Source organism: Nyctibius grandis, chromosome 7, assembly GCF_013368605.1.
Source record: "Nyctibius grandis isolate bNycGra1 chromosome 7, bNycGra1.pri, whole genome shotgun sequence".
Taxonomy (NCBI): Eukaryota; Metazoa; Chordata; class Aves; order Nyctibiiformes; family Nyctibiidae; genus Nyctibius; species Nyctibius grandis.
Window position 1 is genome coordinate 10,334,707 of NC_090664.1, and position 13,839 is coordinate 10,348,545.

Below are 13,839 nucleotides of genomic sequence, written 5' to 3' on the forward strand. Positions count from 1 at the left end.
TGAATCCAAAAAGCACCATCAATTACATACCTTCATAGCAAGCGCGATTAAAGCCCCTTCTGTTGGCTTCCCCATTAACGTGTTGTTTCTAATCAAAGCATCATTGCAGACACAACCAGCCTAAAAGATGAGGAAGGAAAGGGGAGAAAACAGAACACAAAGTAAATGCCATACAAAGCTCTTGTGCTACATCAACAATTAAAACTCAGCTCTCTATGCCAAGATCTTACCTCAACAATTTTGCTAATGGATGGGTTATTATAACCATGAATAACTTCACCATCAAGCATTACTTCTCCAAACCTGTTATAACCTACTCCAGTAACCTGCAAGACAAACAGCCAAAGGCACTAGCAATGTAATGTTCACCAGATTCATAAACTGTTTTAAACTCAGCTTTTTACTATAAACTACAGAAAATTTTAAAAAGGCCGTTCATAATGACTGATTTTCCTAAATGTGAAAGGATTCTCCTACTCAGCTTCTAATGTAGCAGGTACTAGACGAAGGAATAAAAACTCTGAGAGCAAGCAAGTTCAATGAAATATATTAGAGACTAATTTTTTTTAAAAGTAGCAATTTTATTCCTCAGCATAAATAAATGCAGTTGTTGTTGCTTCCTTACAGTATTAGGCATGCTTTCTTTTTTTCTTCTTTCTTTTGCTTTGTAATTTTTTCCTCCTATCTGTCTGTATCCTGGTTAATAATGCATACCCCCTGCAGGGGAATGGAAGTACAGAGCAGCGTCCTACTTTCAACCAGTCAGAAGTAGTAAATAAAAAAAAAAAAAAAAAAAAAAAAAAATCATAGTTGAACAGCCTCTCAGCTGAAACCTCAGAGAAGTGTTCAAAACAGTAAAATTTATTTTTAGTGCACAAAAACTAGGCATCCCACTAGGATCCTAAAAAAGTGTTCATGTCTACAGCATTAACAGCTAATATATTTTACAGCCATTTCGACTTCTCATTCAATTAGGAAAAAGGAGCTGATCTGACCCAGATGTAAACGAATTGGTGCTAGTAGTAAAGAAAAAGCAATTTCAGTATTCCTACAGAATTCTAAGAATAGAAAAATACATACCAGGATATATAAGCAAACACAGGTAAATAACAGGAAAGAGTAAGAAAAAATGCCAGTATTTATGCTTGCAAAAGTCAATGACAAGACCCTCTGTTAACTGTAATGTGGAAAAAAATCCCTGATCAAGAAAGAGTTTGAGAATTTAAGAACTTGTTTAAAACACTCCCATGAAACCACACATAGTTCCACACCTTGCTGCTTTTGCTTCTCTTTTGTGCTTTAACTTCAGTCTTTGCAGCAACTCCCCAACCTCAACCACTGTTTCATGTCCTGCTCCTACTTCTAACTCCATCCATTACGAATAAGCAAAAATGACAGTACATACTCAGTATGAAGGGTTCACACAATAAACTGTCTTTTAGTCAGAAGCTGGATATCCCTATTTTAAATGTTTGTAACATGCAAATTTTATTTTTATGCACCTGCAAGAGCAAAATAGCCTCAACTTTCTAGACTGAAGAAAAACACAATCTCTCAACTTGTTTTTGTACTGTACCTCAGATCTGTCTTTTATTGTGACCTACAGCCATCAAGAGATTTAAGAACTTAAGATATTATACAAAAAATTCTTCTGTAACCAGAGAAGGCTGGGATAACACAGCTCAAAGGCTACAATACTAAATGAACTGAGGAACAGAACCTGGAAGTTGAGGAACAGGAGTTTGGTGCAACAAATTTACACTTTCTTAACTGAAGCTTTACCTGCAGTATACTCAAGCATGTTTCACCTGACACACACAACAAAGTAAAAAGGAAAATTGAAGTCTAACAGTCTCACTACATACCTCAGCATGCTGCCCATCTGAAGTAAAAATATGAGTAACAGTCATTTCATTCTTTGTCAGAGTTCCAGTTTTATCTGAACAAATTACATTGCAACAACCTGAAACAACCAATTAACATTTGTAAGACAATGCTTGTTTAGAACAATGTAACTAACAAGAACAAACGTATTCAAGATAAGCAAATTTCTAGAAATACTGCAACTGCCTCTGTGAAAAAAAAAAAAATGAGATTTAACAAACGACAGCCAATTTTCAACTATTAATGAACAGCTATATAAGGTTCTTCGCAAGTTTGTCCAATAAATGAAAAAAACTAATTAAAATCCCAAATTCACAACTCATCTGAAATGCCCCCATTCACTACCTCTCCTTCATTTTATTCTGCTGCATCTCAAACTACATTACTGAAATCTCAGTTGTGACTCCTGGTGAGGAGGAAAGCTAAGAGCCTGCTTTACAGCAGTCATTCTTGTTTATCAAAAAGTGCAACATCTATTTAACGCTAGCCACAACGCTTCTGTCACACAAGTGTGACTCACTGCTAAACCTGTAAATTTTAATAGGATTGAAAAGATTACCAAAATGTGAAATTTGTATATGCCTTTTTAACTCCGGAAAATAGTATTTTGAAAGACTGTGCAGTATCTTGACATTTTTGGACAAGATAACTGGAATTGCAAAAGCAACAAAAAACTTTGCAACACTACTGAAACTCTGCTAGAGGCATTGGAAAAAATATTTCCAAACTTCAAATGCAAAACCAAATTCAAATATAGCAGAATTATTTAACTTAGTATTTCTATTTCTTTTCCATGACCTGTGCTTTACATGTTTCATGACTGAAACTGCATAAGGAATGTTTTTAACCTTTAATGTTTTTATATTAAGTTTTAATATGAGCAGCATAACATCCTGAAGGTGCATTATTATTACAAAGCTTTTTCTAATATTGAAATTTGGATTTGTTTCCAACTGTCAACATCATTCCTAAATTTACACCAAAAATTTAGTTTAAAAAACATTTTGCAAGTCTTATTTAACAAGAACATCTTACAGCAAACAAGTATAAAGAGTACTCCATACATCCAATCACTCACACGGTTCAGAGCATTGCTAGTGCAGCATGCTATTAACTGACCGACTGTTTATTTCAGTTAAATAAAAAAAAGTAGTTAGAGGGCCCACAAAAACATATGCCTGAATTCTAACTGTGTAAAATGCATTCAGTTCAGTTGTGTTGGCTGACACAACGGAAGGCTGCGCAGCCATTCAGAGAGATCTGGACAGGCTGGAGAGTTGGGCGGGGAGAAATTTAATGAAATATAACAAGGGCAAGTGTAGAGTCCTGCATCTGGGCAAGAACAACCCCATGTATGAGTACAAGTTGGGGGCAGACCTGTTGGAGACCAGCGTAGGGGAAAGGGACCTGGGGGTCCTAGTGGACAGCAGGATGACCATGAGCCAGCAGTGTGCCCTTGTGGCCAAGAAGGCCAATGGCATCCTGGGGTGTATTAGAAGGGGTGTGGTTAGTAGGTCGAGAGAGGTTCTCCTCCCCCTCTACTCTGCCCTGGTGAGGCCGCATCTGGAGTATTGTGTCCAGTTCTGGGCCCCTCAGTTCAAGAAGGACAGGGAACTGCTAGAGAGAGTCCAGCGCAGAGCCACAAAGATGATTAAGGGAGTGGAACATCTCCCTTATGAGGAGAGGCTGAGGGAGCTGGGTCTCTTTAGCTTGGAGAAGAGGAGACTGAAGGGTGACCTCATCAATGTTTATAAATATGTAAAGGGCAAGTGTCATGAGGATGGAGCCAGGCTCTTCTCAGTGACATCCCTTGACAGGACAAGGGGCAATGGGTGCAAGCTGGAACACAGGAGGTTCCACTTAAATTTGAGGAAAAACTTCTTTACGGTGAGGGTGACTGAACACTGGAACAGGCTGCCCAGAGAGGTTGTGGAGTCTCCTTCTCTGGAGACATTCAAAACCCGCCTGGACGCGTTCCTGTGTGATATGGTCTAGGCAATCCTGCCCCGGCAGGGGGATTGGACTAGATGATCTTTCGAGGTCCCTTCCAATCCCTAACATTCTGTGATTCTGTGATTCTGTGATACCACCACACTGCTAGCAAAATAAGAATACCTGCTTTATTTTAACCATTAGTAATCAATATTTGTGTTGATTTCCTAACATTTATATCAAAATAGTATCTCTAAGTTAGTCTAGTCCTACCTAAAGTTTCAACAATAGGCAGTTTTTTTACAATAGCCCGTTTCTTCACCATTCTCATCACACCAAGGGCCAGCGTCACCGTTACCACAATTGGGAGTCCTTCAGGGATTGCAGCTACAGCCAAACTGTAATGAAAGTAAATATACAAATCTCATTTTAGAACATCATACATGAATACATAGTAATGATGCATCTACACTTCAGGTCATTGTTTCTGTAGCTGTCTGTTCACTGAGGTTAAAATGAAAGGAAGCAGCTGCCATGTGATTCTAGTTGTATACTATTCATTATAAGATACACACTGAGGACAGTAACAAAATGCAATAACTTAAGACATTTCTACTCATTACTCATGCAAAAGTGTGAAGAAAAGTTGGGGGGAGGGAGAAATCAATTGTACATCTGTTTTGCCTGCACAAAGCACTAATTAGGACTGTGCAAAGCAGCCCAGACTGTGAAAAATACGTGTAGTCAGCACTAAACAGAACTGGGAAATGCCACCACTTCAAGTGACAACTGATCCACAGCTGGTACTTCCAGATCATGATGTGGCAGCAAGCTAAGTGCTGGAATGGCACAGAAGTTCATTTAAAAAAAACAAACAAACAAAAAACCAGACCAAACAAACAAAAAAACCACCCTGATAACAGTGTAAACAAGATCACAGTAACTCCTTACACAATACTGAAAAATGCAGGTCCTGGTGTTTCCCCTCTCCCTCCTCCCTCCCCGCCAAAAGGGTACATCTCCAGAGTCTTATCCTGTCATTTAAGGAAACACTTCTGACTTCTGCGCTGTCCACATAATTAGCAACTCAGCAACTTTTCTAAGAGTACAGAGTTAGATCATCTAAATTCATTGTTTTTCTCAGCAGACAACATCTTGGGATTAGGTTTCCATAATATGCGAGAAAATGAGCTAATGAACTACAGGACACAAGGCTTGTAGTAACTTAGTTTTGTCTGATGCCACTTATAAAATTACATTTTCTTTATTTGCTCAGTGACAGAAATTCAAACTGTACAACTCTATTGTAAATGTTCCACAAGACACTCGGAAATCACCACACAAATGCACAGTTTAAGACGCTGACAAGAAGAAACTGTATCATTAACAATGAGTATGAATTTACTTTTTTACAGCACAAAGTTTATTTTCATTTTGAATTACTTATGTGAACTTAAAATCAGAGTTTGTGTGCAAGCATATTATAACACACATCACTAGCTTTCAGACACTTGCTGTAATGCACTATCTACACTATTTAAAAACAAAAACCTTACCTCACACCAATTGTGAACATATCAAGTATATGCTTTCCTTGCAACCACCCAACCAGCATAATAACTCCTATAAAGAAAATAGTTGTCAGGATAAATATATAAAACCAACATGTACTGTAGCCTTATGGAGAAAAGAAAGAAAACTCAAATAGCCAAAACCAAGCTTATCATTGTGCTACCTATAAAAATCTGCTGTTTCTTTCACTGTCAATGCGTGATGCCTTTAGTACGGCAGAGGTGAAGAAAGTTTCTGCCAGTCAAGTTGCCCAATCACACCGCAGTATGTGCACTCACTTATGCACACCTTGAATCAGAATACAAGACACACTGCAATTTAAAAGGAAGCATTTAGAGGACAAAAAGTAAGTCAGAAAAATATGTTTGCAGGAAGAAGCAAGTAAACATCCTTATGATGAAAGTTATGTTGCATTAGTAATCTTCAGATGATTAGTGGCATGAACTCAACATGACCAATAAAATGAGGAGTCAAAATATTTAAAAAGAAGATCAAGCCCTTCCATTTCCCCAAGCCTACTGTTAGTTTCAGTTACAAAATAATTTGTAACTCTTACATAAATTCTCTTACCTATTATACCAAAGGAATACAAGGAAAGCTGTTTTCCCAAGAGATCCATGCTCTTCTGCAGAGGCGTCTTCGGAGCCTTGATGAATAGTAAACATGCAGCAGTTAACAAGCACAGGTTAAAAAGCATGAACTGTATCACATATTACTTCAGATGTGCGTATTTCAAGACACTGTCAGTGAATAAGATGCAGTTATAACCTATGTTTCCATACGTTTACTTTGTGGAAACAGGCTACTCTGTTCCATTCTTGTGTAGAATTCAAGAAGATTCAAGAACACTTCAATGAAATGAAAAATTTATTAGAAATATTCTTTGGGAGCTTTGTGACGACCACAGCAAATCTAATACAAAAGGTCATATCAAAGATTTTATTAAAAAAAAAAAATGAATAAATCATGCTGACTAAAAGCCACTGCACTTCTTTCAAGACCAAAAAGTTTTTGATAACAAGAATAAAACTGACTTTTCAAGACAGAGGCGGCAGAGCCCTGGAAGGCTGATTATATCTTAAAAGGAATTTGTTAATCATCTGCAAAAAAATCCATTTAGCCAAATGGAAAACTATGGAAATATTTAGACAGTCTAGTGCAAAAAAAAAAAAGGTATAGAAAGGTGGAAGGGACACAAAGCAAAAATTTTAATGTCAGTAAGTTTGGGGGTTTTTAACAGTAATTTATAGTGGATTATAGAAAGCGTGGCAAAAAAAGGAAGAGGGGGTCACTGTAAAATCATCTTTGTTCAACAAGTTATGAAAAGAGTGCATACACTCTATATGAGAAAGCTGGTATCAAGTTTGATTCACTCTTACTTTCAAAATTTACTTTTAAAATGAGATTACTGTAATACAAACATCAAAAATAACCCCACAATATCTGTATTTCAGAATGTTGTTGGTGTTGAATGCTCGCATAGGTGTTTTTTCTTGGGGTTTTTTTTTTTTCATTAATAATTACACTTGTTACAACACAAACTAGATTCTATTGAACAGATGATCATATCTTCCTCATGTGTATTAAAGCGGATACCACTTTGGTGACTGGACAGCAGTATTCCCTTGAAAGGTATAGTAAGGCACTGCAGCTAACAACATGAGGTCAGTGATACACTCCTGGCTAATACATTTAATGCCCTTAATTGTTCTGTTTTGTTAGATTTCAGAAATGTATGTATCTGGAAAAAAAGTGCTGCCTATACTATGCCTGATCATGTCCTGACAGCTGGAGATAGACTCTCTCCTTATGATCCTACATTGGTCAGCCAGCCAGAGAAGAAGCTAGAAGGCCCTAGATACACAAAGCACTCAAGAGTTTGAATTCCCATATGGGTCAGTGTACTGCAATGAAGAAAAATCACTGTGGGAGTTTGATATACAACAGTCTAAGGGAGATTATAAAAGGTTAAAGTGGAGATCAAGAAGCAGCAGGAGACACGTGCATAACCCTGAAGTACATTGCTAATCAAGGGAAAACAGTCCTGTGCATGCAGCACACAAATCTGTCATACAAATCCCTTTTGCACAAGTGTAGTTCCACTTGAAAAAAATACCCTTCTGCAAATTGAAGAGAGATTGTTTCACTGAACAGGTTCAGAATATTATTTTCACAGTTAATATTTTTAGGTCAGCTATGGATATTTTGTGGCACTGAAGTCAATTACTACTTTCATGTTCAAGAGATTTGTTTCACTAGGGGAAAGAAAAAATATTAAAAGCAATGTAATTAAGTTTAACTAAGTTCCTATGGAAAAAATTCAAAGTTTTAATGAATGAAATATACACTTACAAAATATATCTTTGTTTCTAGATATTCACTCTTACCTCTTCTGCTTGCATCATTTTGAAAACCTCCCCAAATTCAGAGTTTTCTCCTGTTCCAATAACTATCCCCTAAAAAAAAAAAAAAAAAACACAAAATAAAGCCAATTCAAATCTGAAGTTTAATTTTAATGTTAGTAGTTGCTCTTGACAGCTTTGACTCAAATAGTGGGTAAATGCCATTTAGCCTGCTACAATTTTGTGAGCTTTGTTTATAAAATTCATTCTTGGCACAAGTAGAAAATATTTTTGCTAAAAAACATTTTGCCTCTGTGAATCAAACTGCTATTCTGTGCACTGCTGAAGTATTTAGTAACTACCAGTAACAAAACCCAAATAGGGTGACACCTATCTAACACTAGCCAAAATTGTATTTTCAGTTACAGATTTTCAAACACGTGAACATAGCTCTACAAACAAAATACCACGTCCTAGACAGAAGAGTTTCACATCATCTGCTCCCCATAAATTTGAGCTCTCCTGGCCCTAGATTAGTTTTCTTTTTAAACTGGTGTCTGAAAAAGCACCAATGAGAAAAGCTCTGCAGTGTATCACAGCAAAGTCTTCCATATTTCCAGTAAAAAAATTTATTTCTATTACATCTCTATTGTTTCAGAAAACTCAAAATATCTGTAGTCACTGAAGTATATTTCTCAATTGATAGGTGAACTTTAAAAAAACAACTGCCTTCAGATAGTTGAAACATGGAAAATATTATTCTCTATTGATTTTACCTTTGCTTTTCCACATCTGACCAGTGTTCCCATGAAAGCAATATTGCTCCTAGAAGTAAGGTCTCCATTGGTTGCTGCTGGCTGAGGAGCTGTCGATTTAGAGCAAGGAGCTGTCTCACCTGTGAGACTGGATTCATCAATAGAAAGGTCCACAGCCTTCGAAAACAAAATACATGAACTAGGTAAAAAGCATGACAATCTTTTGTAAGTAGTTGGAAGTGCTAATAGAAGTTTCCCAATTTTTGACCATTAAAAATACATCCAATTTACTCACATGGTAAGAAGCCATGTCAAGATCAACCATATTTTAAGTACCAACAAAGCAACAAGCATTCCTACAGAATATTGCAGCAATGCAAGAAGCTCTCACTTTGAAGAGTCGAAGTTTACTCATAGTTTTATGTTCATGATTGTTTTTCTATAAACCGTTCAAGAGCTCACAACTGCAATGCATTCTGTCACCAAACAAATAATTAACTGGGAATGCAAGCGCACGTAATATGTTATCCTCTCAGCTCTTCCTCTGTCCACTTCTCCTGTCATGGTCCATTAAGGACTCGCTAACAAAAAGCATATTTCACACTGGTGTTTGTTCGCAAAGTCTCTACAGGGAAAATGCTATTTAGGCAACAGGCAAGCAGACTAGAGGAACAGAAGCTGCCTTTTTTTGTTTTAAGTTTTACTTCTATGGTTTTTTGGTAGCATGTGGAGGCAGTTAGAGAAGGTAAAAATGAATTATTCTGTATTAATCAGATTAAGAAAATAAAGCTTGTGTTCTATAAATATAATCCAAAACAAAAAATAACTTATCAAAATATAAATTGAAGAAAAATGTCTTTCCTCAACTGGCATCAGTTCTTACATATTAATCTACTGACTTTAACAACTCTTGAACAGAGTCAAAGCCTGAATCATAAAATCCTGTTCACAAAATTTAAGTAAAATAATTTTGCATTATTAAAAAGTATAAAGCCACTATTGATGACCATACCACTAAACTTCAAGATAACCTTCTCAAGAAAAACAGTGTTAAAGGATGCATAATAAAACTCAACTGCCAAAACTCTTTCAAAGGCTATCACTTACAAACAGTAAGTAAGAATCAGTTACATTGCACTCGGTACCACCACACTATAGCAGATTACTCCCAGATTCAAGTTGGGGTTTTTTTTTGGTGATTTCAGTTTGTTTTTGTTTTTGTTTTTGTTTTTTCAAGTGGCATGGTAACTCTGATGCACTCCAGTTCTAGCTGGACAACAATACAAACACAAGCTGCTAGATCAAAAACAATTTAGTCAATGTTAAAAGAGGATAGTACCTTTACTAGAGTGCTTTCTGATCAGTCAAATCCCTCTAATTCCTGCTATTCTCACAATAGTTACCAGTGTAGCACCCATTGTTAAAAGATGGATGCTGTATCAGTAAAGGAAAAGGGACACTTGTCAAAAACTGCAATGAATCTTTCACAGAACGGTTAAGGGTTGGAAGGGACCTCTGGAGATCAGCTAGTCCAGCCCCTTGCCAAAGCAGGTTCCCCCAGAGCATGTTACACAGGGTCACATCCAGGCGGGTTCTGAATATCTCCAGAGAAGGAGACTCCACAACCTCCCTGGGCAGCCTGTTCCGGTGCTCTACCACCCTCAAAGTAAAGAAGTTTCCTCTCTTTCAGTCAAAGCCATAAAGAATGATTAACTCCACAAAGTTCTATAGTAATTTTGTATTTGTGATGTACTCCTCAGACTCCAAGCTGAAACAGGATGAAGATGCCACTTCGCTACTGTTCAGATTTAGCCATGAGCTCTGAAACATTTATTATCGCTACCAAAAGGAACTGTGTTCAAAGCCTACACTGTTATAGGTATGTTAGTTCTTGATGTAATATTGTGGCTTTAGAGAAGATTACCATAAAACTTGATGGACCACTCATTAACATACAGAAAACTTAGGCCAGAAAAGGTCTTTTGGAAAACAAGATTGCCCCTGCAAGATTAGACCAGTGAAGAAACAACTTCTCACATATATGAAAGGCTTCAGAAAGTAAACAGTGGCTAATTACCGTTTCTAGAATTTTCTAGGACACCATCAATCAGAATATGCTGAACAGATCTAGCTCTTTATCTGAAAAGATAATCTCAATTTAATTTTTTTAAAACCTACCACCCCAAAACGATGCCCAGTAGAGACAAAATGAAAATAAGATTACATGCTTTTATTTTCAAATGATCTGCAAGAGTAGTCAAGATAAAGACAGCACAAATTTTCATCTGATGTAGGGCTACAGACAGCTGAGAAACTTCTAATTCCCCTTCTGCTTTCCTTTGTAAGAGGTGCAAGAATGCTGCTATCATAACATGCTATAAACTTTCGAGCAAGGAAGCAGATGCTGCTTCAACAGCAGTTTCATACCAATGCAGAGACTATACAATTGCTGAGGGAAGGAGAACGTGTTCGCAGTCACAAAAACAAACCCACTCAAGTACTAACTATATTGCAAGGGTTCACAACAGATGATCCAGACAAACTTCTCAAGAGCACCACAAATTTGCCTCAGAAACTAGCGCGTCTCGGCTTTTTCTATGAAATGAGCACTGATTAATCCAGTATCAACCGTGGATATACTGGATATACAGCTCATTGTATCAGGAAATTACTTCAACATAATAGCCCAGATAATGGGCAACCTGAGGATGCCCAATCTGACAGAAAAGTAACATGACATTATTCAGCCAAAACTATCAAAATAAGCAAGATGAATATATATACACACCACTTCATTTTTAGAGAATCTGCAAGTACTATTACAGTGCTATTGCTTCAACTCAAGCCCTTCCAGCAGTGCTAATATTACAAATCAAATATTTAGTAAACTAGAAGATAAAACAACACACACTGATGAAAAAGTGACAGAGATAAAAGATTACACTGGCACAGATTCACAATTTTTTGTAAGTATTCCATTATCAGAGAACACTGAAACTATACCCTAAAGATTAATGCAAAAAACACCTGTAACCAGCTGCCAAAATATCTTATAATTCAGACTGAAAACAATCATTTTACAACTTGTTTAACATTGAGGAAAAAGTACTCAACTAGAATTTTCAATAATGAATTACTACATAAAATTGGAAAATTCTTTACTCTAATGTCCTACAATAAGAAACTACACGTACTGTTGAGAACGCAAAATTACACTTGGAAACTAATTATTTCAAAGGTTCTATCAAAATAGTTGTGAATTCCAAACAGTAACACTTACTGCACTTCAGTATTCAGTGGCTGTTTTCTCTTCCCCTCTGTTCCACAAAAATAAAAGTTATTCAATATTAAAGTAATATTAGGTATATACCTCAAATAATCGTAGATCAGCCGGGACTCTGTCTCCAACTGACAGGCAGACTGTATCACCTGGGACTAAATCTCTTGCAAGCGTATGTTCCACCCTACCTTCTCGTACACTGTAGGTAAAAACATGAAGAGCAGTAAGAATGTCTTTGGGATTTTGTCTGAGAAAAGCATTTACACTGTTGACTACACATCACAATGTTACTGGTTTCAGCAAAATATTATTTCTAATTTGCTGCTTGTTTCTTGGAAGTTACATACTAGTAACATCACTTGAAGTGTTCAGAAAGTCAACAATGTGGAGCAATTTTAGGTTCATAAAACAATCTGAGCCTAAAATGAGCAAAAGCAAAGCACGTTCTATGTCAGTATAAGAGCTTGATACAAAGGCAGTAAGTTCAGTAAAATCTTTCATTTACTCAGATTAAACTTAATATGACCTAATTTAGGACTGAAAGGACAGACAATTACATACCAATGGCATTCTGGAGGCACAAGTTTACTAAGCTCTTCAAGAGACTTTTCTGATCTGTACTCCTGCAGAGACAGTTAAAAAAATACAGCAGGTAACATTTTTATAACAGGCAAAAGTTAAACAAGAAGAAGATACATCCACACCTACTGAAATTTACCTTATTAGTGAAATTGCATTAAAGTAATATTCCAAACAATCAGATATGCGATGCCCTTCAACAGTTCTATATTAGACATTTTAAAGAGTAAATATGGTCCAAACACTGAAGAATTTACAGATTTAAGAATTTGCCTACATGCATTTCTTCTGAAATAACAGCAGAGGTCCTTTGCATTTTCCTTCAGTATCTTCAGGACTTTGTAATACTTGCAGTAATGCTTCTAAACTCAGGGATCAGACACATGGTTAAGTTCTACAGTTTAACAAGTTAGCACCAGAAATACTGTGTTCATGCTTTTAGCCCCAGGAGAACTATGGTATCACAACTCATCTCTAACTCAGTAAACAGATTACAGAATTAAGATAAGCAAAGATATAGAGCACAAACACAAAGCAATTTTGGTTCAGGCACACAGTGAGTAAAGCTGTGTATTTAAAGGATGAAATTTTTTTATGGCTTAGAAAATCACTTTTTTGTAATTTTTTGTAAAATTTCTGTACAAAATTGAAGCCAGAGCTACGTTTTCAAAATCTATTTTATACCAAAAGTACTTCAACATTGTTCATTCTGAGTGTTTCTTTACAACTACTCTTTTATGGCTCAGTATAATACCCATATAGATGCATAAATGTCAATGTAGTTAAAGCAGGACAAATCATGCAATTCAGGAAAGGCAAGAGACTTGGATGAAAGCAGAGAGCTCTTTACTCAACCATTCACAGCACAATGCATCAAAGACAACTACTTCAGTCTCACAGAAGAGTTTATAGAACAGCAATAACCTTATTTGGACAACTGTCTTACCTGAACAAAGGCAACTGTAACAACAATGAGTATTGCCTGCAAGAAAACAAAAGTGAGTAAGATAAAAGAACTCCAAATGGCCATGAAAGTGAAAATATTTGGTTTTGCTCAGCCATAGCTGTTACTACATATTAACAATATGATTTGGAAACGAACTTTCTCATGCTCAAAAATACTCAGTAATCCTTGGGTCTCTGATAAAAGTGATGCCTTTATCTATTTACATCTGCTCTAGTGATGTCCAAGAACTCAATAACCTGACTTTACTTTAAAAAAAAAAAAAAAAGATTGATAACTAGATAGTGATTTTGAAGAAAAACTTCCTCTGCTCCGTGTTTCTAAACAGTGAGCAAGAGACAGCAGTGGAGAGAGATCCACGACAAATAGAGAAATTGGTCTGAATGAAGTGTGAGTGGTGTTCTCTGTGAACAGAACAAAGGTTAAAGGAATGATGTGTTAACTGCTACAGAGCACCACAGATGTGGCTTCATCCAAATAACCGTATAACAGAAAGACTAAGAATAAACTGAAGACTAGAGATAAAGTAGC

At 36.5% G+C, this 13,839-nt stretch overlaps 1 protein-coding gene across 3 annotated transcripts in view; it reads right to left on the reverse strand.

The window, feature by feature from the left end:
- Positions 1-13,839, reverse strand: part of ATP2C1 (ATPase secretory pathway Ca2+ transporting 1) — a 52,165-nt gene that overhangs the window by 16,515 nt on the left and 21,811 nt on the right. For all 3 annotated transcript variants that reach the window (XM_068405573.1, XM_068405574.1, XM_068405572.1), the window contains exons 6-16: positions 13,291-13,326; positions 12,327-12,388; positions 11,856-11,964; positions 8,507-8,662; positions 7,776-7,844; positions 5,959-6,034; positions 5,373-5,439; positions 4,090-4,214; positions 1,866-1,963; positions 231-326; positions 31-120 (exon numbers count right to left, since the gene is read on the reverse strand). In XM_068405573.1, the coding sequence (XP_068261674.1) occupies positions 31-120; positions 231-326; positions 1,866-1,963; positions 4,090-4,214; positions 5,373-5,439; positions 5,959-6,034; positions 7,776-7,844; positions 8,507-8,662; positions 11,856-11,964; positions 12,327-12,388; positions 13,291-13,326 (984 nt within the window). The remainder of the gene's footprint in view (positions 1-30; positions 121-230; positions 327-1,865; positions 1,964-4,089; positions 4,215-5,372; positions 5,440-5,958; positions 6,035-7,775; positions 7,845-8,506; positions 8,663-11,855; positions 11,965-12,326; positions 12,389-13,290; positions 13,327-13,839) is intronic.